Raw genomic sequence first — 22,622 nt, forward strand, 5'->3', positions numbered from 1 at the left:
TGGCTTGTGGTGAGTTTATTTTAATACTAAAACGCCGAAAAAGGGAAACCTCGAAACTAGAGAGCGTGGTTATATCTCATAAAATCAAAACGGTAATAAATCGACGTAATATACCGAAAAAGAAATCATTCTTACTGCGAAGACCTCGTGGAAAGGAAAAAGTAAGTTAATGATACGCAAGCTCTTTGTTAGGTCAGCATATAACATTGACAACGCTCTTTTCGTTATGCCTCAAAGATTTTATTATGTCTTTGCCTTAGATAGCTATAAATACATTAGTTCCGCTGCAGTGTTTCGAGTTCCGTTTGTTTTAAAAGGAAAAGGGGAAAAACTGACTGAACAACCATCTCGAATGTTTCGTCTTTGTTATTTTCCCTCCCTCTTCCGTCTTAAATAAAATTATAACAGGAGAATTTTCCAGCTAATGAATGATGTGTTTTAATGTTTCAGCGTGCATTGGCCGTTCTTAAGACTTCCTTTCGGAAAGCAAAATTGTAACCCACTTGAGCTAGTTGCGGAACAGAAGTTTGAATTTTTTTTTTTTTCAGCTTGTGGAAGATGGACCAGAAGTGATCATTGATAAGTTCTTGAGACCGTAATCAAAACTAAAAAACAGCAAGCTTATGTGAAATGATTGTCGGTGTCAGCTTTTAGCAAAACTTTTGACACATTCACACACACCGTCGTGACACACGAAAAAAAATTTCACCACGTGACGGTCTGTTTCAGTTTCCTTTCATTTGCATTTACGTAGAAAACTAATCGAAAGAAAAATTTTCTGAAGGTTTTTTCAGAGCTCTTCTGAAAAGGAAGTCTTAGGAAGTTATTAGATTTAGGGATACTAAAAATCTTTTTTTTTTTTTCCTGGTTTTCGTTTTACAAGCATAAACTTCAACAGTTTTTTCCCTAACGTGTTTTGTACTTTTCGGCGCTTACTTCCATAACAGTGACTTTCGGCCCTGCATCTTCGCACGATGTATTTAAATTTGAGGTTTAGCTACGCAAATGCTACAATTAAATTCAAAACCAATCAGTACATCAGCACTGAAGTGAGCTGCACAGCGCTGAGAAAAAATGTTCCATCTCAAGCGAGCAGCTTTTATTATATAACTTCCAGTTTTATTCTTGCGTAGTCGATTTTCCACCGTTGTTACACACAATGGCTCTTCTATCTTGGCTGTTCGCTTTCTGTTGTCTTTTGTCCTGAAAAAAATTAAAAGAAAGAGACATTTTTAAAATAGATAAAAGCTTTCTAATGTCGCATTTTTAATAGCAAGAAATTGTTTACTCTTCAGACAAGATAATGTGTAATAAATGAGCGTATTAATATTTTGTACTCTCTAAATTTTCCCAGGGTGCTGCTGAATCTTAATTGCATTATTCTTCATTTCTTTTCATTGGCAAAGTTGATACCCCCTTAAAAAATCCCTCACGTGCGGGTTGGGAATTTTTATTTCAACCCCGTAGCTGCGTTGGAGAAAATTCACTAGACAGGCCGTAATTTCCTTTCGAAGTGATATGTAAATTGTAGATTTTATTTTAATAAGTTGAAAGGTTATAATATAATATTGGAATATTTATTTCCATGTTCGAGGGTTGGAATACGTCCTTAGCCAGAATTGGTTACTTAGAGACGGCAGTGAACTTGTCTAAATTTACCTTGAAATTCAAGGAAACTGAGGAAACATTTTTCAAAGCGTAGATTTTGAGCTAGCTTTTAAGCTAGGATCTTTTTGGTAGAATTTGGAGCGATTTATTTAAAACGCAAGGGAACTTTATTTTGTAGCAAATGCCAGGTGCTGTGAGCCTCAAAGGGACATATGTTGTTTTTATGTGCAGCTGCATTTTCCAACCCAACTACCGGATGAAGAAAACGAATCACCCAATTTTTATCCTCGAAATTTTAGTTTCGAATGCGCAAATCCTCGGCCCAAACGCGCTGTAAGCACGCGCAAAGTCCCCAGGTTTCAACTTCTCAAACAACGGAAAGAAAAACACAGATTTCTGCAGACTTACTTGAAAATTTTCGTCGCGCTGGTACGGTGTGTTTTTGGGTTTTAATCATATATGAAGCGAAACGCTGTCTTTTTTGCCTGAGAATTTTCGGTTTTCTTTCGCTGTCTGTCCTCTCTTCTGCCCCTTGACTGTTACTGTCTGCGAGAGAAAAAAATCACTCAAGTTTAAAATGTGCGCACGATTCAATGCGATGGATTTCCGGCGGTTTTTCAGTTTCAAACTTACTTTCGTTGGTTTCTTCCAAGCGAGAGCTCAGAGTAGCTTGGAGAAACGCGATGTACTTGATCGCCTCCTCTATTACTTCAATCTAAAAAAAAAAATAAGTTTTAACAGTGAGTTAGTCTTTAAATTTTTTTTATGAGTGATAGAAGCTAGCAATCTAGGCCTGACATAAAAGTTTCGTACCTTGCTGACACGAGGCCGGCAGGCTGTAGAAGGAACCAGCGAACGAAGCCGTGAATATTCCAGCGTCTTCATCTGTTTTTTGTAATTTCGTACACGACTTCTCATTTCACGACTTCTGAAGTCTTGCAATTGTTTCTCGTCCGTACTCTCGTTGCTGAACATTTTGCGTAAATCTGCAGGGGCTTATAGCAGTCCTAGGAAATAAGCAGTCGTAAATAAGCTAAGACCAGCTACATCCCACGATACTGTCGCTTTTAAGTAGGTTCACGCTTAGAAAATTAATTGTTTACGAATTTATGGCCTTACATACCTCTAAAATTTCGCCGGTGATATATTTTTTACCTCCAAATCCTGTAGCGTACTCTTGGCGCGACCGTTGTTTCGCTCACAAGCGAATGAGTGAAAGAGCTTCCTTTCTGGCGCTAACTATAAATTACCAACATTACAATGGCACAATTCACCTGTAACGGCCGATAAGACAATGGATCATAAACACAAGTGTTTTTGTCCAATGGCGGCGCGAGTTTGCACGGTTAACAATTAAATGTCTCTGCGTGCCAACCAATCATGATCGAGTCTATCGCTCCACCGAACTTCTGGTACGATACTTAATGAACTTTTGTGTAATGTTTTTTTCTCGTTCCATGGCCGTAAATTCGTCTCTCTTTCAAATTTTTAGAAGCGCTTTTCACGTTCTTGAATCGAAATTTCTAAGAACATCGCAAAAGCGTCACGTTACTTTAAAAAGTCGATGCTTTTGTGTTGGTCTGGGACTAGATAAGATCGTTGCAGTAAATTCAAAGAGAAACACGATGGTTTTAGTCGAGATTCCATTCAGTGACACAACGTTACCTAGCGCCACAAAACGCTCGGAGCTCCAGCAATGTTCAGCATTGGCGGAGTTTAGCATTGGTTTTAGCGAGGTTTCGTTGCCATAGATTTATCGCTTTTAATTCTGAGTAGAAAACATTAGCATGGAATAACTTGAGTCAACTGCTTGCTAAAATTAAACTTTCATAAGGTTCTCTTTCACTCCGTGGTCAAATGCGCTAGGAGATCTACATATATGTAACTACAGCTGCTTTTCTGTTAGTTCCAATTGCTTGGCTCGTGGTTATTTTCAAACTCAACCAAAGCATTTAAATCGATATGCGAGAGCTATTCGAGTGTTTTTCGTATTAACTTCTTTTGCTTGTCGTGGTCCAAGTTTTTTTTGAGTCGAACGCTTTTTTTAAAAAGATGGAACTTTTATTTTGCTACAGTTTTAAAACACGTGGTTTTGTCCAGCTGCATTGAAACGCCTGTGAGATAGTAATAAGAAAAAAACCCGTTTTGTCGTTCTCCTGGTGGTTCTATTGCCTAAGACAAGTCGCCAAGTGCGTTGTTTCAAAGCTTTTAGTGATTCTAAACTAGTTGAAATCAAATGTGATTTTCTTGCTGATTTTTTTCTCGAAAAAAAAAAACAGTGTGGATTTTCAATATTTTCCAACGGCTTAGTTTTCAGGGTTTTTTGTGCCTTTCAGCATAGTGTCCGCGGTGTAATTTAATTAAATGGCGTTTTCTTGTAAATCGCCAGTGTTGCAGTTTGCCTTTTTGCCGAAATAATGACATTTTTATGTCTTGATAAAAAGAACACACTTCATATGTAGAAAAGAAAGCTTAATAACTCCAGTAGAATTTTATCGCGGTATTCTGGTGTCCTTTCTGCTCTCCTTCCTGCCAGGGTAGTTTTTTTTTTCTGATGCTAAGGATTATTTGTTAATTTTGAATCGCACTCACTTCGCGTGTGAAATTAATGTGGCGATTAAATTGAGTTTTGTTGCTTTATGCGGTAATAAATAGCTTGTCTATGTACTGCGTCGATGTGAAATAACACGCTGATATAACTCTGGCCAATCAGAGTAGAAATTGCGACCTTGTTTATGAAATAAACAGCGGGAGAATTGTATCAAATAATTGTTTTTGTCTGTAACAAAGTGGCCCATATTTACGTGGTTTTTTTCGGACCCAAACTTTGTTGGCTTACATGGTATTCGGACCTGCCGCTTTCGTTCATAGCTCGTCTTAAAAAGAGAAAAAAACGGAGAATGGCTGTCAATTTACAACCTTTTTGAATTTCTTGTAGACGCCGGTAAATGATCTATTGAAATGTTCTCTACCCGTCTAAATCAGCTTATTGCGCCGAAAAAAGGTGATTTCCGATTTTCGTCGACTTGCGTAAAGAACAAAGCTGTCCCTCGCTCACACAACCGCCAGGAATAATTTTCTCCAATTCAAACTTGATATCGTATGTAAATTTACCAGAGTGTTTTTCTTTTTCGGAAGATTTAAGTGAAACTGCCATTTATGGATGGTAAATAAACCGATTTTTCCAGCTGGTGTGTATTAAGGACGTAAACATCAGCAGAAAGATCTTGCCATTAGAAACAAGTTGAAAGAGATTAAATCTGTAAAAATAGATCGAATATTGAAAACACATGACGCGTTTTCGAAAATGAAATCAATGAAAACATGCTTCACATTTTCGTTTTCTAATGTTTTTCGTTGAACATGTTTTCATTGGCAGAAAAATGTTGTAATGGATGTTATAGACAAAAAGTTTGTGAAAATTAAGTATTTTTTCCCAGAATTTTTCCTTGTGCATCATCACATGCGCGGAATATTTCTCAGTACTGGCGAATTTGCTAAAACCCTCACCCATACTGTTATAGCAGGGTCACAGAGACTGAGGCACGCAAACACGCAATGTTTTGAGGTTCTCGCACGTGCCGTCTGACATCGCGCGTGGGCTATGTTATTGAGCGTGGATCGTGTAAATTTGCACATGGAGAATCAGCAGCTTACCAAAACTGGAAAAGCGAGACAGAAAATCTGTAATTTCAATTATTAAGGCTTCTTAGCGACTTGCTAAGCCATCTCAAAGAAATCACTCAGAAAAGTATAATTATTTTTTTTCTTTATTGTTTTTTGCATTGTGGAAACAAAAGTTTAAGAGAATATAAACTTTTGCTCAGTTTAAATCACAAAGAACTAAATAATTTTGAGTCGATTTGAATTCAAGTAAAGGCAAAAATTGTCGTAATATATTATTTAAAACTTATCTGGTTTCGCGCTCGGACGCTCAACTCCTGAGCTGCAAAAAAAGATATGCGGTGAGCTTGGCTATCAATATGTTCCACACGCTGCTGGGATCGGTTATTAGGTAAGCTTTGTTTGAGTAAGTAGAGTAAGAGGTAAGATAGTAAAATGTTGAGTTTCAGTTGGTTGCGGAATAAAGATATACTGAAATCGTTTTCGTCGTGCCGACTGTGGGACAAGGAAACATATTTTTTAGCTCACGAGGAATAGCATGTAGTTACATGGACGCACAGGATCTGATTTGGAGTACTGATTTCTCTCATCTGCCTGAAACCTTCACTGAACTCTTAAAGTCTGATTTCTGACTTCTTTCGCGCTGCAAAAATAGCTTGCGTAAAAGGTGTTACTTACAGGCGAAAGTAGAACTTTAACTCGGGCTCTACTCACACTGGCAACCACAAAATCACAACTGCACTTGTACAAAAAAAATTGTAAAAATTAAGCACATATCGTCCAATACGCAATTCTAAAGTAACCCGAACCAGGCTCCTTGGTGGAAAAAACGGCCACATAACTGGGGAACCTGGGGCCCGTTTGTCAAAAACTTGCCCGAAAAGCTCACTATTGTTGGTCGCGTTTTCATAGCAGACAGAGATGTCGATAGTTTTGAAATTCGCACAATAATTGATAACAATAATCGCGAGGATAGAAGGAATAAAACGGTTTTTTGAGATGAGACTTTCTTTACTGCTCTCAAATTTTGTTTAATGTTTACCGGTTACCGGTACTTTCAAGAAACGGTTCTCTGAGCCTTGAATAGCGAGTTAAATCCCGTTGCGACACTTTTTGTAGTTCTGTTACCTTTTGTTTTTTTTTATTTATTTCATATAAAGGAGCCTGATCTCAGGTTAATCTTACAAACGCTACAGACCACGGCTCAAAATTTAGAAAGCCATCTTTGAATGGCGCGAACGGAAAATTGTTGGAACTTGGACTTTCATGGGCCAGAATGCAGTGAATAGAAAAAAAAAGTTATCAGTTTGATCCTGGTTCATTAAATCAATTAAAATTCATATGAAATATGAGAGAGAGAATAGTGCAGTGTTTACACACTAGATTAGACATTTTTCTCCATCTCGCCTACGAAATTATGGTTTTCTGAGTGACATATTCGGTTACGATTTTCCTTCACGGTTCGGCTAAAGAAGGTTTTGATGAAGTGAGGTATCCACGCCAGCACAAAGTACACCAATTCAACCGGCGCGTTTCCGCGCGCGTTAAACGTGCTCGCAGAAACCGTTTCTTCTCTTACTTAGGTACAGAAACTTTTTTAATTTGCATAAGAAAGATACTTATCATGTATTGAATAGTATGTAATTTTCGAAACAAGGACATCTTTCATAGGCATCCTTTGTAAATAGGAACCTCGTTGATCGGGTGGTTTTGTCGTGAATACAAAGACCAACTCACGGGAACAAAAGAAATAGCATTTTTATTATCTGTTAGCTTTTACAAAACCAATGTGTCGTTTCTTTGGTATTCATAGAGTTTTGTAACTGCCTACAATAAGATTAAGGCTTTCATTCGACTGTAATTTTATAAGACAGATATTAGAACAAGTAGATCATATGTCTTTTTCATTTGAGTTCGAAAAATCACTGATGTATTTCCGATAAATATGGTTTCCGGTTCATTTTTTACGACCTTCAATAAATTCAATTTTCAAACTGAAATGGAGGCAGTACATATGATGATCGCGTGTTGTAAATCATGTTTTTAATGTCTTTACTTTTCAAGTTTTAAAATCACAAAGCAAACGAACATCAGTTTTATTTTCCCTTCAGCTAGGTTCAAAGTGTTTCCTGTCCTGTCCTGGGCACAGTCAAAATTCATTTCAGGGATCGTTCTAAACCTGTAAAAATTATGCAGCAAAATTGTTTAAGTAGACGTTGCAGAGGAAATAATTGTAAATAAAAGCATGAAGTTTTAAAATAGGTTTAAAAAAATTTCCAGTATTACGTGTGATATTGCTTCTAAGTCGCCTAACTTTTAAGTTTATTTAAAGCCGTTTCAACGTGGCGCTTAAGTGGATTACTTTTTTCTTCCCAGTGTGCTTTAGATGGTTTCCCAGTGACCATCTTCAGTGCAAGGTTTTAATTTCGATATTCTATATTCAACAATATGTCTATTATGATATTGCTTTAAATTATATCTCTATAATTCCCTTTTATACCCCTGTTGTTTCGAACCTTGTAGGTATCGTATTGCGACATTTTGATAAGTTTTTTTTCTTTTCTGAAGTAGCTCATGTCTCCCAGACGAAGTCTTGAAGCCAGAAGTATGCTTTTAGTTTCAAGCATGCTACACGTGTGTTAAATTTTGCCCTTTTTGTTCCATCGTCTTTGGTACCAAGTTTCTCACAATAAAGTTAATTTGTTGAAATCAGTATAAGAAGTAGCGGCTGATTTTGGTCCGAACAATGGTAAATGATTCCTTAAATCTGCCGAAATAGTGTTCAAAAATATCATTTGCGAACGTGTCCTATATCTTTATTAAAATCTCGGTTGTATGGTCGGTTGTTTAAATAAAATCTGCGCTAACTGTTCCTCTTATGTGTAATGACAGAAACTGTGAAACTGTGAAACTGTGGTTCAATTAATTGGGGACGTAAATAAGCGAATCTTTTGTTGCAGTACACTGATGTTCGAAGCTCGCTCCGAAAATTAGCAAGCTTGACTGGTAACCTTCTGTTTCCGGAAATAATGCCAGTTTTTTATGCAAACAAAACCTACAGTCAAGTAAATGTGATTATTTTTTGAGGGGGATTGTTGACAAGCAAGTAAGCCCTTATATCTTCCGCTGCTGGCCATGAGTCAAAAGAATACTTGAAGTAAAGTTGAGAGATGCGCGAACGACAAATGAGCACTGTGTTCATATTCTTCGATGAAAACCAGAAAAATTGGTCCAAGTAAATTTCCTAGTTGAGACTTTCTTTTAATTTTTAAAAAAATAGAAATGCTAAAACTCCGTTTTTGACTTGTCTCTTTTGTTTAAGATTTTCTTTGTCTTTGTGACTTCCAATCAGAAACGTTGTTAATTTCCTAGTTCTATCTTTTTCAGGCAATAAGGTCGATTTTCCGCGTTGCCTGTTTCTTTTCCTTGGAGATGACTGATGGTTTTATCACGGGGCGCTTCTCTCGGCTATGGTGTCCTTCCTTGGAGTCACTGTTCTCCAACGCCCCCATAGAGGGTGCAGGAGAGGCCGCACGACGAAAGTTAGACGACACTAACACCTGCTCAGATGTGGACCTCTTAGATTTCGTATTTAGATCCACATGCTTCCAGTATAACGGTTCGATCTACAAACAGCTAGAGGTTGCAGCCATGGGGAGCCCGCAATAAGAAACATTTGCCATCATTTCTTGTCTCTAACAGTTATTTCTCCTCCTTTGTACAGAAGGTTACAAAAACGAGAAGCTCCTCCACAAGTAGAGAGCCTGTAACGCAGTTCAAGTCCACAGCGGTTTTTCCCTATGTAAAAAGTGCATCAGAGTCTCTTCGCCGCTGCCTTCAACAACAAGGCATCCACGCAGTCTTCAAGTCCGACACGACACTTAGATTACATTTAGTACGACCACAGGATATTATCAATCCAGCTAGACAGCACAGCGTGCTTTACAGGATTCCATGTGAATGCAGCAAAATCTACATTAGGCGAAACAGGAAGACCTATGTAAGAGAGGAGGAAAGAACACGAGAGGGGATACACGTTTGGCCCGTACCCAGACCTCCGCCATTTCTGAACACGCTAACAAGACCTGTCATCCCCGCTTTGGAACGAAGTAAAGTTTATTGATCGAGACTCACATTGGTACACCAGAAGAGTCAAAGAAGCTATCCACATAGAACTTCACTCTGATAGCGTCAAGAGGGATGACGGAATCGAAATTCCTGAAGCTGATACCAACGATCAAGAAACACAACGGGAGACCGGTACGACAGCAAACTGCCAAGGGAACAACTTGGAGTTAGACCTCTTGGAAAATCAGAACTCACCAGAAAGATGGGGATCGAAATCCGCCAATCGCATTAGATCGCCGTGATACAAACGATAGGACGTGAGCAGTCGACCTCATCGCCCGATGAAGACAAGTAGTAAGCAGTCGAAACGTCGCGATCTACATCTCAATTGACTACATCGTTAGACGAACGATTTAACAGTTTATTATTACTTACCACCACGATGAGCAATAACCTCTTTTACGATTTATCTTAATGTTTGTCTGCCAAAGTGATAGTTTAACCTCTGGCGCCAGACTGTTTAGAAAACGCACGTAGAAAGAATCAACTGCCCCTTTATCCATGGTATTTGTTCGTTTCCGTGGGCATATGCAACTGATGAGTTACAAAAATCGTGCCGGGATCTGACATTAATCGAAGCAAATTTAGTTTTTCCGATTTTTTAAGCATTTCTCTTATTTTCATTTGTAACTTGGTCCTACATTCATGGGCCCTCAAATAAACCCTATACTATTTGGAAATAGAAACGTATGGTACACAACTTGGAAGGGTTACATTTCTGGACATCAAGAGAGTTTTAAGAGTGAATAATTTTTGTAAGAAAGAGGCCCAGTTTTGCGTTCTTGCTCAAGATGAGTAGAGCCAAAAATCTATCATAGAAGCATATGGCAATAACAGTTTCAAAATAGCAAACACGGTGGTCTCTTGTTTCTTGACAGCAAGATTTACGCGTCAGTTCATTATCTTTTACAAATGACTTTCAGACTAGTCGCAAGGCTTTGATTTAGGAGCGGGTTACGTCGCTAGGGTATCCCTGAAGGGTTGATTCTACTGAAAATTCAACTGCATCATATCTAAGTATGGGAAACTTTACACTGACGATAGGATTAGGAGTTAATAGTACCATTGTAACTCGCAACTTGCTAAATACGACGGAAAGGCTTTTTGTGCGGTTTTTCAAAAACTACGGCTATCATGTTGTTATAAAACGGAAACGAGATTGTTTTAATTTAAGAATTTGAGTAAACATATTCAGATGAACAAGGCGCTAAGTGAAAATCGTAATGTATTTTAAGAATTGTTGAAAATCCGTCTTTTTCGTTTCTTCTTTTCACAGTTATATTTTATTTGGAGCTGCGCGTATAGTATGTTCTCAGTCACAAAACAATAACTATACCGAAATTAATTTAATTAAATGAAGATCACCGCCCTTTTCCCTGCTGTTTTGCAAGTGATTACGTGCGCCTATATTTTATATGAAGTTTTACTGTATCGCTGAACGAAAAAATGATTCGAGAAAATTGAGCAACCTGTAGTAAACGTACAGCTTTGCATTTGATGAGGTGAATTTTTTTAAGCCAACCATAACTTTATTAAAGGCCATGTTATAGGAAATCACTGTATTTTTGTTTTGTTTTGTTTTGTTCTGTTTTTTTATGCGGTTTCACCGCTTCGCTAAATGAAAGAAAATCAGTGAAAATCGAGTAGTGTGTAGTCAGACACCGCTAATGAAAATAGATTGTACAATGTGTTTGCCATTAAAAGAACCCTCAACTATATTTTATATACGTATTAAAAACATGCATCTTCATTGCATCAGTATTCAATTAGGATCGGCGCGCAAACCCAAGTAATTAGAGAATCATTTTCTAAGAACACACTTTTTGTTATTGTTTCAGTTAAATTTCCACTTCAAACTTCACTTCAAAAAGGCATTTACTCGCGTGTGAACCGAGATTATTCCTTTCTGGAAAAGTGACCTATGGATTAATGGCTAAATTTTAGAAAATTTCGCGAAAAATGTTGGTGGGAAATGTCTACACGAACCTCTACCACACTTCAGAAAAGACACGCTTGTTTTCCTGCAATATGGCTTGGTTAGTGCTTGTGTACTGACATTCAGTAAATGCAAACTCGTCCTATTCGGCCGGATCGAACGTACATTTTGCTTTTACTGGGTTCATGAATTTCGTGCGTTGTACAGAGTCTGTGTCGGTTGTTTTCCGGGGTTCACATGAACTCTGTTCAGATATCGCGTCACTAGTACTGTAGAAACGTGAATCGTGAGAGGGGTTAGTTAGTCTACAAGGACCATGAACGCAGCTTGTCAGACTAATATTTCAGTTTGTTTTGCCGTATAACTCAGTCAATTTCAGAAATTTCTCCGAAAGTAAGCAAATTGTTTTATCATAGGTGATGAAGATCTCAATTTACATCCTTTTGGTTAGAGAAAGATTCCCTTGTTATGTTCTGTTTTGGCGGGTTTCTTCAATACTCTGTAGCGGAAACCGCAGATATTCTTTCAGTTGCCAAGATATGCGAGTTCACACAGACAAGATCAATAGCTTTGTGTACACCTTTTAACCTAGTCTCGGGCGGCTAATTTTATCTCATGATTCTTGGAATTTGGCTAATTTAAAGAAACTGCTTTCAGCAAAAAGGCGTCTAGAGGAAAAGGAACAGCCTTGAAACTGAAATGAATGTTCTGTTTTCCGCTAATTTGGGAGAAATAAAATAATTATGTATCCGGTCACCTTCTGTGATGTTATTTCCACTCGTTTTGGGTGTCATTATGAGAAATATAGCGTTTAAAAATACGTTTAAACATCAAAATTGATTAATTTATTTCAAAATGGCTTCATTTTTAAAAATTTCGTTCTTGTCAACGCAAAACGAGTAAAATTCATTCAAGACTTTTTGCGCCAAAAGGAGTAACTCTTGTGCAAATTGGATCCACATTATCCAAAACATCGTCCTTGTACAAATTTTTGGGTTTGCCTCGATTTGGGTATCTCACTGCTCACTCTGTTGTACAAAAATAAATGGATGAAAACGCAATTTTTAGTAATCGATCCGAATTGGAAATAGATAAAAATAAATTCTCCTATACACGGTGTTGGAACATTCATTCAATTTTGAAAAGATGTTATTTGTGAATCTTTGACTTTTACGACGCTTTCGTTTTGCAATTTATCTTAATGTTTGCACGCATTTAACGAAACTTCCCAGAGGTCATGACTCATCTTCCTATAATTCGACTAGCGAGTCGATTGTATAAAAACAGCTCTTTTTATAAAAGCTAACTCAATTATTGTCTGAACTCGTCTAAGAGTCCTTTCTAAAGATTGTCTTCTTTCGGTGGACACTTCTCGTATAAATTCAAAGTTGGGTGATAAACACAGAGAGAAACCTACATTCGGGTAGAACACAAAGTCAGCTTTGATTTTCAAGTAAGTTTATTGAAGGGAATCGAAGGCAATACCATTTGAACAATAAGTAAAATATGGGGTGAATAGAACTTGAGTTATCTTGAAATATAGAGAAATTCCAAACGTATGTGAAACTATAAACTATAAACTATCAACAATTAAATATTTACCAACATGATAACTTACTGACGTGAATGAAAGTGATCCTCGCAGTACTGTGCACTACTTAGGCAGTAGTGAAAATAAGGCCTAAAAAAAACCCAGGCCTGTACGGGATTTGAACCCATGACCTCTGCGATACCGGTGCAGCGCTCTACCAAATGAGCTAACAAGCCAACTGGGAGCTGGTCATGATGTTGGTTCTAAATAAACCCGTGAAGTGATGAATAAACGGTTAAGAATATATGAAAGTCATATATTTGAACTGCGGATAAAGACGTGAATGGCCTTATTTTCACTACTGCCTAAGTAGTGCACATTACTGCGAGGATCACTTTCATACACGTCTTTATCCGCAGTTCAAATATATGACTTTCATATATTCTTAACCGTTTATGATGACTTACTGAATAAGGAAGATGATGAATTTAGCGCTCGGTTGTGGAATAAAGAAGGTCTTTTTGTTTCAATAAGACCGTGAGACAAAGAACTCCGTGGTGAAACAAGCGATATACTTTGACACGTACGCGTCCTGCATGCTGCTTGGATCAGCAATGTCAAAAGCGTCTTGTGAGTCGACAGCATAAGAACGTTGTTTTTTTTCCGAGGTTCTGGTAATGATTGCATTATACTAAGACCTAGTTAATAGCTAGTATGAATAAAACGTTTGCATAGATGCAATGTAATCATGCAGCTCTAGAGATCTGAACACGGTCAATTCGATCTGATCTATTCAACGTTGTACAAGTGATTTTTATGTTTTCAGCTCTAAAAATTTCATCTGTCTTCTATAATTGGTGTTGAAACGTTCATTCAATTTTGAAAAGGTGTTATTTGTGAACCTTTGACTTTTACAACGACCTCGTTTTGCAATTTAACTTAATGTTTGCACGCATTTAACGAAACTTCCCACAGGTCACGACTCATCTTCTTATATTTGAACTAGAGAGGAAATTGTATAAAAACAGCTCTATGTATAAACTCAATTATTGTCTGAACTCGTCTAAAAATCCTTTCTAAAGAGTTTCTTCTTTCATTGATATATAAATAGATAGGAAAAAGGACACTACACGTACTTGAGAACGAATAAAGATAAAAATGGCGCTCAGAAATTATTTGCTTTGTCTACGGAAAGCCTTGCTAGTATAGTATAGTATAGAGGTTTTAGTTCTTCAACGAGCAGAAACATTGCACAACATAACCTATCTGCAAAAATAGAACATTTCCCATGTAGTTGTATTCATAATTAGGGATAGTCGGAAGTTATGGAATTTTTTAGATGTTTCAGCTCCCACGATTAATATGATTAGTAAAGTTGCGAGACTTAAGAGTGGTCTCCATTTTTACACGATTTTAGAGATTTTAGAGACGTAATTTTTGTGTTTTTATTTTCCTGAAAATACGAATTAGGATTTCTTACAAGGTAGAAAATGGTAAAAGTGTTGTAGAATCTCAGGAAACGTCTAATCTCTCGCTCCAGTCCTTTTTCATTACGCAGTGTGCTTGTTTCCTTTACCAAGCTGGCGTGTTTTCAAAACAACTTACATAAAAAGTTTTCCTGAACGGATTATAACCAAATTAACAACAAATTGGAAATTTACGGTTAATTCCCTGCATTTCTGTGGCTATCCGCTGTGGTTTTTTATCCAGGGAGGTTATTATTCTTGCCGTCATCGGAAAGAGAGACCCATATGAGCTCAATAGGAGAGATTCTGAAAACGCCCCCCACCGCAGGGAAAATCCCTACAAAAATTCCTATAGAAGTGAATTCCAGGAAAAACTACTGCAGGGAGATACTATTCATTTCGTGCGTAAACTCGCCGTGAAACGACAATTTTTCACCTCAAACGGCGAATAGCAGAAAGAGAGGTGGAATTTATGTCGCAATTGGAAATAACCTGATGCAAGTGATGACGGACAACGTACCACCAGTTGTTATGTTATGATTTTATTGGTCAAAGTTGACTTCAAGGGTAACATAAAATCGATCGGGGTAAAGTCATTTTTAGCTTGTTCCTGTTAGTCACGAGAAGGGAAAGAAGTAAAAAGCTAATTTTCGGCAAGCGTCGCTCGTTTGTAAAGGAGAGGTCCATTCAGCATGCGTGAAAGAGGAGGCAAAGTTGGCTTGTGCAGATTACAATGGTTTTTCTCGATTATCGTTATTGCTTTTGTGATAGCTGTGGCATGTTTTGTGAACGAAGCGGAATCAGTGCGCGAGTCGAAAGCTGTGAAAAACTCTAAATCCAACAAAGAAAAGGTAAAACTATTTGAAAAAGCGATTATGAAAGGAGTTGTTTACTGGAAATCAAATGCAGGACTAAGGAAAGAGGTGATCTTAAGATGTTTTGAAGATGTTAGATCGAATGGGTACCGGAGAGGTGTATTATTTTATCGCACGCGCTTTATCTGACATCAAAACAAAAACTAAGGGTTGCTTACTTAATAAAGAGGGTTACATTTGTCTTCGGAGATTCATTGGCGTTAGGCCGGGGAGTTAGCTTTATTCATGTGTCGTGATAGAATGTTTTCTCAGTTAACGCACAGACAAGTTGTTGTTCAAAGTTGTCAATGGCCTGAACTTAATGAAATCAGTTCTCCAGTCTCGCTAGATATTGGTTACTGATAGCCACCCAGAATTAAAGCAGGCTTTATCAACAATGATATTGCGTGGCAAACTAAAAATAATATGATCATTAGTTGTTAAAAAGTTCTTATATTCATCTCTCAACTGTGTGTATACATACAACTGTATAAAATATCCTTAAACCAAATATGTCCTTTACAAATCAGAATTTGACGGGTGATAGCGGATGTGGTAACAGTAGAATAATATTAACAGTACAATTCGGATTTAAATCTTCATATCATTGGTAATAAAACATTATGTAATAGAATATGCAATATTTATCGGTATATTTCCTTAAACAGTACGCCGGACAAAAGGAAATAATCCATTTTGTTTTTAAAATGCTTTTTGTCTGACCGAGAGAAATGTTACAACTGGAAACGTGAATTTCGCAAGACAACAGATGTGATTTCTATTTGTTTACCACAAATGTTTCGCTTTCCTATGTTAAAAAAAAAAAAACAAAGAAAATTCATGGTTTAAAGAAAGGTAATAAAGAGCAAATATTTTGAAAGTTACTCTGCGAATCTGAGAATTTTCTCATTTATTTTCCTTGCGGCTTTTCATTTGTTTTGTGTTGTTTTTTCCGCACCAGGGGAAATGCAGAATCCTTCAAGATAAGGAGAAATATTACTACGTGCAATGTGGCGGAGAAGGAAAGAAAAAGAAAAGTTCGGGCTCGGGAAAAGAAAATGAAAAACGCCCGGGTGGTGAGGTAAGTTAGAACACGGACATTACTCTTAGTTTAATGGAATCTCCCTATAAGCAAATAAAAACGCTCAAGTTTAATGGCTTCTCTTTATTACAAAATGAAGTAAATTTCACGAATTTAAAAACAACAACAACAACAACATTACGCAAACCCGCAGACTACAAACATTATTGATAGCATTTCTTTCTAAACAAATTCCGATGCTGGCAAAGACTCGTCACGTTTTGTTTGATCGAGGTCACATAGAAAACTGTGGGAGTTTGAACTTTGTTCGTCAGTTAATGATACATCTATTTGGATATTATGTAATTTGGGTGTTTTCTTCACAAACATAAAAATGAGAAAATCAAGTTAAAGAACCTGTTCACAATAAGGATTTCATTCTTTCTTTCCTTCCAATTGTCTCCTTTATGGCGTAATGAGTTATAGCGTGATCGAAAAAACAAGTTTGGTTTCAACACTAAAAACCGATATTTTTCGAACTCTTCAACAAAAAGTTGGGCAGCTTTTACAAGACCAAGTTTCATCTCCTTTCCTTGTTTTCTCTCGATTTACACAAAGCCCTTCTGAGGTGATACAATTGACGCCCTGTATTAAAGCACTAAACTGTTAAAACATTTTGTCGTATTCTCGATACTCTTGTTTGAGGACAAACCTTTCATCATGTCCTCAGACAGTCGGTTCAAGTAGAAACCGACGTAGTTAACTTTTTCCGTGTAAAGTCGGGTTGCATTGTGCAAAGTAGATGAACACACTCTTAGTCACCCTTCGCGCAAACTTAACTCGTTCTTTTTAAATTTCGTTTCTAGTTTAACCCTTTTTCTGGATTTAATTTTATAAGGTGCCAAGCGCAGCGTGAAATATCCGGACGGCGCGTTTCAGTAATTAATTAAAGTATATTACAGCTTTACCGCTAAAGAGGTTTTCTCGAAGATTCCTTCTCAAATTTAAACCCTAACCCTTTCCGCTTTTTCTTGAAATGGCTTTCTGATGAAATTACTTCTGTTAGTACATATCAACGATTTCAAAACTAAATTCTAACGAATACAACATAAAGCAAGTTAACAACTTTTTTCCGGTATCGAGTTGACACCGCATGAGTCAAACCTAACAAATGATCTGAATTTTCCTCGTTTTTCATCAATTCACTGGCTAAAGAACTCTATCATCGGCTATGTGTTCGTGATGTATCTACTGCCGAAGAAGTCTTTCATTGTCACTCTCCACAGCTTGTAAGCGATTTTAAACCCATTGTACCTCATCGTAGCTCGTTCTACAAATTCTTCGCAAATTTTTCACGCCCAGTCGTATGGACCCCTGTAATGGCTTAAAACATATGCTGCTTCACAAATGTCTTTTATTTTGTAGATTCTCTCCTTCTACCCTTCAAAGTCTATCCTATACTTATCGCTCATTAGATGGGGATACCCGCATGTATTAATTTCACAATGTGATGCGCTGATTTGCGACATGTGTTTTAGTCGGAAATCTCTATTTGAGTACAGTTGACCGACCAAGCCGATAACCATACCTTATGATGTGGTAATTAGATACCTAAAAATTACTCACTTAGTTAGTATCAAACACGTTTCAGCCAAATAAGAGTTTTAAGCATGTTTGGAACGCCATCGGAATCATTCGACTTTTTGAACTCTAAAAAGTTGCATTGATTGCACGCTGCCTTTTTTTTAAAGCCTTCTTTACTTACTGCTCCCACTTTAGCCTCCGAGAAAGACCTCATTATTATTAAAACTGCCGAACCCGCGTTTCTCAGCCCGCGGGAAGATTTGAGACGAGCCGGGTAGAGGTTTGCCGGGTTTCCCTGTACCAGACCCTTGGAATATCTCTTGCCAGCTGGGGTTGAACATTATTTAGACATATACTCAATATTATTGGTCGTTGTTTGTATTTTCACTACCCCTGCAGGATCGTCAAAATTCGGCAAAATTTTTAAAAATCCTCGACGATACTACACACCAAAACATCTTACAACTTATATGCCTTCGTTAATACTGTTTCTTGTGGTCGTCAACAGTGCACCAGTGAATGTCGCGGGAGACGTGGGCCGAGAGGCCAGCGAGGACGGACTGGGTCAAAAGGACAGCCAGGCCCTAAAGGACCAAGGGGACCCCCGGTCAGTACATACTTTGTGCGTTACCTTGCCCTGATATCGTAAAATGGTATAAAAGTGGAGTGATGAATGTTTTTATTCATATTTATTCATTTATTTTAGGGAGCGAATGGGCGAGATGGACGGAATGGGCAACCAGGACCTCAAGGACTTGTGAGTAAATGAAGCTTATCTACTTTCAGTTGTGAACGTTCTAAACAAAGCAAAAAGGCTTTAGTCTGTCACCAGTTTAGCTAACTCAGAGAGTCTACTGAAGAATCTGACATCACAAAGGATAACAGGTCAAATTTCACAGTGGCCTAGAATTCTCTACAATTGTGAACAAAAAAAGTTTTCCCGCTTGAAATGAAAAAAGACTCAAGCAGTGTATAATCTTTTACCAAGAGATTATGTTCTCTTGCCTTCCACAGATTACGAAAGGGCAAAAAAAATTGACGTTGACATCACTTTAAATAATCCCCACTGACATTCCCGAAAAGTTCCCTCACTTCAATCTTCCTCCCATTTATCCACTTATGGTTATTTGCTTCATATTTTTCAAGCCTGGACCGCCATCAGTACAGGGAGCTCCTGGAAACAAGGGGATCATGGGACAGAAGGGAGAACAAGTATGAACTTAATGCAAACTTAATGCTTGTAGTAAATATTTTTAACACCATTTTTACGACTGCATGTTGTCATTCTCATCTGTAGAAATATCCATTTAATGAGTACGTTGGGTCTCAATTGAAGACACAGTAGACTTGAGTAAAAACTTATGGAGTTCATTAAAAATCTTATTGGACAATAGTTCAATTTGACGGACGTTAATGGAGCAAGGACATTTACTTTCAGCGTTAAGTTTTTGAACATTCAGTATTTCTGCCGAGTTCATTGAAACGATACTAAAACTAAAATCAATGCATTTACCAACGTTCTCCAAGGTCAACTTATTAAGATCTTAAGATATAAATATGTCTACCAGACAGTTTGTTACCCTTGTCACTTTAAAATGTCCATGATAAAAATGATTACGCCTTTTCGTAGGATGTAACAGCTCAAGAAATAGTCTATTTTTATGCGTTTTTGATGTATCTAACACGTTGTCTTCATCTTTCCGCACTGATAGTTAGGACTTTTAGATGTCTGCTATTTTCGAAACTTTCCGAGACATTGTGACGCCTTTATCTATTTAAGGGACTTCGTGGCCCGGCCGGTATTCCAGGCCCTCCCGGTACACCAGGGGGCTGTGTGAGATCAGCGTCATCCAACACCACTACCCCCACAGTATTTTGCGTACCAGGTAAACAAGGTCTTAAAGGAAATAAAGGGGACAACGGAAACCGTGGATTACCGGGGCCCCCTGGGTCGCGAGGAAACAGAGGCCCACGAGGATATAGGGGTAACGGAGGCCCCCCTGGGAAAAAGGGTGACATTGGGCCCCCAGGCAACTTTTCTGATCTGGAATGTTTCCCTCGGTACACCAGCTGGATAAATAGAAGTGAGTGGTTCGATAAATATCCGGAGGTCCATTGTGACAGGAGAGAATTCTTACAAGGCTACAGTCTAGAAATAAGTGATGCTCGCGGGCAGAGAAGATTCAAATACACTTGTTGTACACTTAGGCTGACCAATAGTCCTTGAAAAGCTCAGCAAATGAACTGAGTGACGACTGAAATAAACAGCCAACAAACAATGACTCGACTCTCAACAAACAATGGACGGAAATTTTGATTGATGACAAAGTTGAAGATAGTATGTCTGAAGAAACATGAGATGAGACAAAAGGATTTTTTATGCATTGAAATGAAGATACATAGTTAACACCTGTGGGATACCATTTCTTGACTATCCGTGCCCACGTAAAAAACTTATCAACTGTAGTCAAGTTTAATCAGAAGCCAGAAATATTGCTCCTGACGTACACAATTACATTTGATGTAATTTTCCTCAGAGATTATAGATAAACAGTCATACAGAAACCAAAATGACGTGCAGTCGGCTTTCTATCAGCATTGCGCTAAAAGGTCGACGGAAAGATATTTGCTTCCAAATCACGTTATTTTAGTCTTTAAAAAACAAGAATATGTATCATCGTGCCATATTCACCATAATGACGATTAATTGTACGTAGTATGCTGTGAATTAGGATTTCAGTTTTTTGTTTCAAGGGTGTGGGCTATCAGCTGGGCACTAATGCGAGCATTGATTTGCTCCAAAAAGCAGTTGAGATAGAAGACAGTTACAGATCATTAGAGTTACTTAAACATACTCCAAAATAAATGTGATAGTTACGATGTTAGAGCCTTTGACTCACTGCTCTTTCTAACGCCATTGTAAAAATTACCAGAGGAAGGCTATAGAAGCTTGAGCTGCACGCGCACTTGGGTGTTTGGATAAAAGTCACCCCTAGTTTCCGAATTCTGGACCATCCATTCTAGTCTCGACGTTTCTATCGCACAACAGGTTTTTATCAAGTTTCAAGGCTTTGAGCGTCAGGTGCTGAAATATTTGCTTCGAGAAGGGTTTATATAATGTAAAGAAATATTGAATGTCTTTTTCCTCTGTGGCGGCTATGTTGCAAGAGGGTGTGAATGGGGTTAACCGACTAGCGACAAAGGGCGTAAAAAATTACTGACTACCGACGAAATGGGGAAAAAATTACCGACTAGCGACAAATAAATTCTAACCGACACCCGACATGGTCAGACGTGATAGGGATGTTTGTATTCAGAAAGAACAGCATTTTGATGATTTCTAGCTCAGAAAATCCTTCTTCACCCAACGTAACCACATTAATTCCAAATTTAGCCGAATTATAGAATTTCTTGTCTTCAAATTACTTTAAATCCACGGGATCCTTCTTTTCGGTGAGCAGCGTGGGCTCATTTCTAGAACAGCGGCTCGTAATCGGGCTGACAAGACGCCCTGCTGTCTCATTTCAAGAACAGCGGATCACAATCGAGCCGACGAGATGCCCTGCTGTTGTCTTCTTATTGCTCGTTGTTTATTCATGCGGTCGGGTCATGACTGGGATTGCTAAAGTCATCGTGAGTTTTTTTCGAAAAGGTGAAGAAGTCGCCATCGAACGTCATCAAAGCAGGGTCCCAGTAGACAAAGAAGCTTATAGAGGAGTATCTGAACTAAAAAAAAAATCTTACGGAGTTTTTAGGACTAAAGGAGCACGCACATCAATATGGAATTGGCGGATTTTCGTTAAAGTTATTTCGCCTGGCGAAATCGCCTGCGGGCAAATGCGAAAATTTTGCAATTGTGACGGATGGGAAATGGCAGCTTGAACTTCCAAATTTAATATCGGATGAAAGTAGCAGTGAGCTCAACGGTAAGTGTGGAACGCGTGCAGCGGAGTTTGATGAATCACTTTAGTTCTGTAGTTAAATATTAAGCTCAAATATTAACGTGGTTAAACTCTGGTTCCACCGTTTTTTGTTTGTTGTTTTGTGGAGCGGAATGTTTTTTTTTTCTTTTTCACCGTCCATTTGAATGCGAAAATCGAGAAGAAAAATCTCTACAAAGAAGTAGCTAGTAAATCAGTTTATAAGCTTCTTTCTGATTAATTGGCGAATGAACAACAGTGTAGCTTAACATATTAAAGACCCCGTTTATTTATACACGCCCTTAAATTTATTCGTTTCAGAAAACCAGACGTTCAAATAATATTCAATTCTCTCCTCGAGGGAAGCTACGCACGAGAGATTTCGCTCGATGTGCACGTTTTATACATCTTGTCGAGCATTTGCTGATAAGAACTGTGTAAGTTTCTCAAAAGCCTACTAAAGAGAAAACTTAAAACACACGGTATTTAATATTTTAGTGCACATTATCCAAGAGGTCACAAACTGGACCGGAAAGCCAGTAGTGTTGCTGAAGGCGCCGGCTACATCTGATAAAAGCAAGCAGAAGTCAATGAAAGACACTGAGAAGAAAGGTGACGAGTCAAAAGTGAGAAGGAAACGGAAATCACTGCGTTAACGAGGTTTAAGTGAAAACAAATAATGAATTATTACAAGTATTACACTTCGTCTAGAGTTTAAAGTCTTAAAACTGGGCAAATTGCATAATAAATGTGAATAACTAACGTGTATTTTTAATTATTAACTGAGATTTACCGACAACCGACAAAGGTCAAAAATCTTAACCGACAACCGACAAAGTAATGAAATTTTAACCGACAACCGACATTTTGACCCCCCCCATTCAGACCCTCTTGTAATCCTTTTAAAATAACCCTGTTAATGATAAAGGGTTTTTCTCATCCTTCAATCG

General features: G+C 37.9%; 2 protein-coding genes and 1 pseudogene across 2 annotated transcripts; 2 read left to right on the plus strand and 1 right to left on the minus strand.

Annotated features, from left to right (window-relative positions):
* Window positions 1–218: 218 nt before the first annotated feature.
* LOC113665008 (uncharacterized) lies at window positions 219–3,263 on the minus strand. Its single transcript, XM_027180657.2, has 5 exons — window positions 2,732–3,263; window positions 2,422–2,615; window positions 2,242–2,323; window positions 2,017–2,154; window positions 219–1,203 (listed from the first exon to the last, which is right to left on the minus strand). The coding sequence occupies exons 2-5, from the start codon at window positions 2,581–2,583 to the stop codon at window positions 1,169–1,171; spliced, it is 417 nt and encodes a 138-aa protein (XP_027036458.2). The 5' UTR covers window positions 2,584–2,615; window positions 2,732–3,263; the 3' UTR covers window positions 219–1,168.
* A 5,401-nt stretch (window positions 3,264–8,664) lies between these two features.
* Window positions 8,665–10,914, plus strand: LOC149048677 (uncharacterized; annotated as a pseudogene).
* A 3,947-nt stretch (window positions 10,915–14,861) lies between these two features.
* On the plus strand, window positions 14,862–20,639 carry LOC113664994 (uncharacterized). The gene is made up of 6 exons (XM_089202006.1): window positions 14,862–15,144; window positions 16,109–16,228; window positions 18,261–18,359; window positions 18,459–18,509; window positions 18,899–18,964; window positions 19,533–20,639. The coding sequence occupies exons 1-6, from the start codon at window positions 14,986–14,988 to the stop codon at window positions 19,977–19,979; spliced, it is 942 nt and encodes a 313-aa protein (XP_089058132.1). The 5' UTR covers window positions 14,862–14,985; the 3' UTR covers window positions 19,980–20,639.
* Window positions 20,640–22,622: the final 1,983 nt, after the last annotated feature.

This window comes from Pocillopora damicornis, chromosome 3 (genome assembly GCF_964200805.1).
Source record: "Pocillopora damicornis chromosome 3, jaPocDami1.2, whole genome shotgun sequence".
NCBI classification, from domain to species: Eukaryota; Metazoa; Cnidaria; class Anthozoa; order Scleractinia; family Pocilloporidae; genus Pocillopora; species Pocillopora damicornis.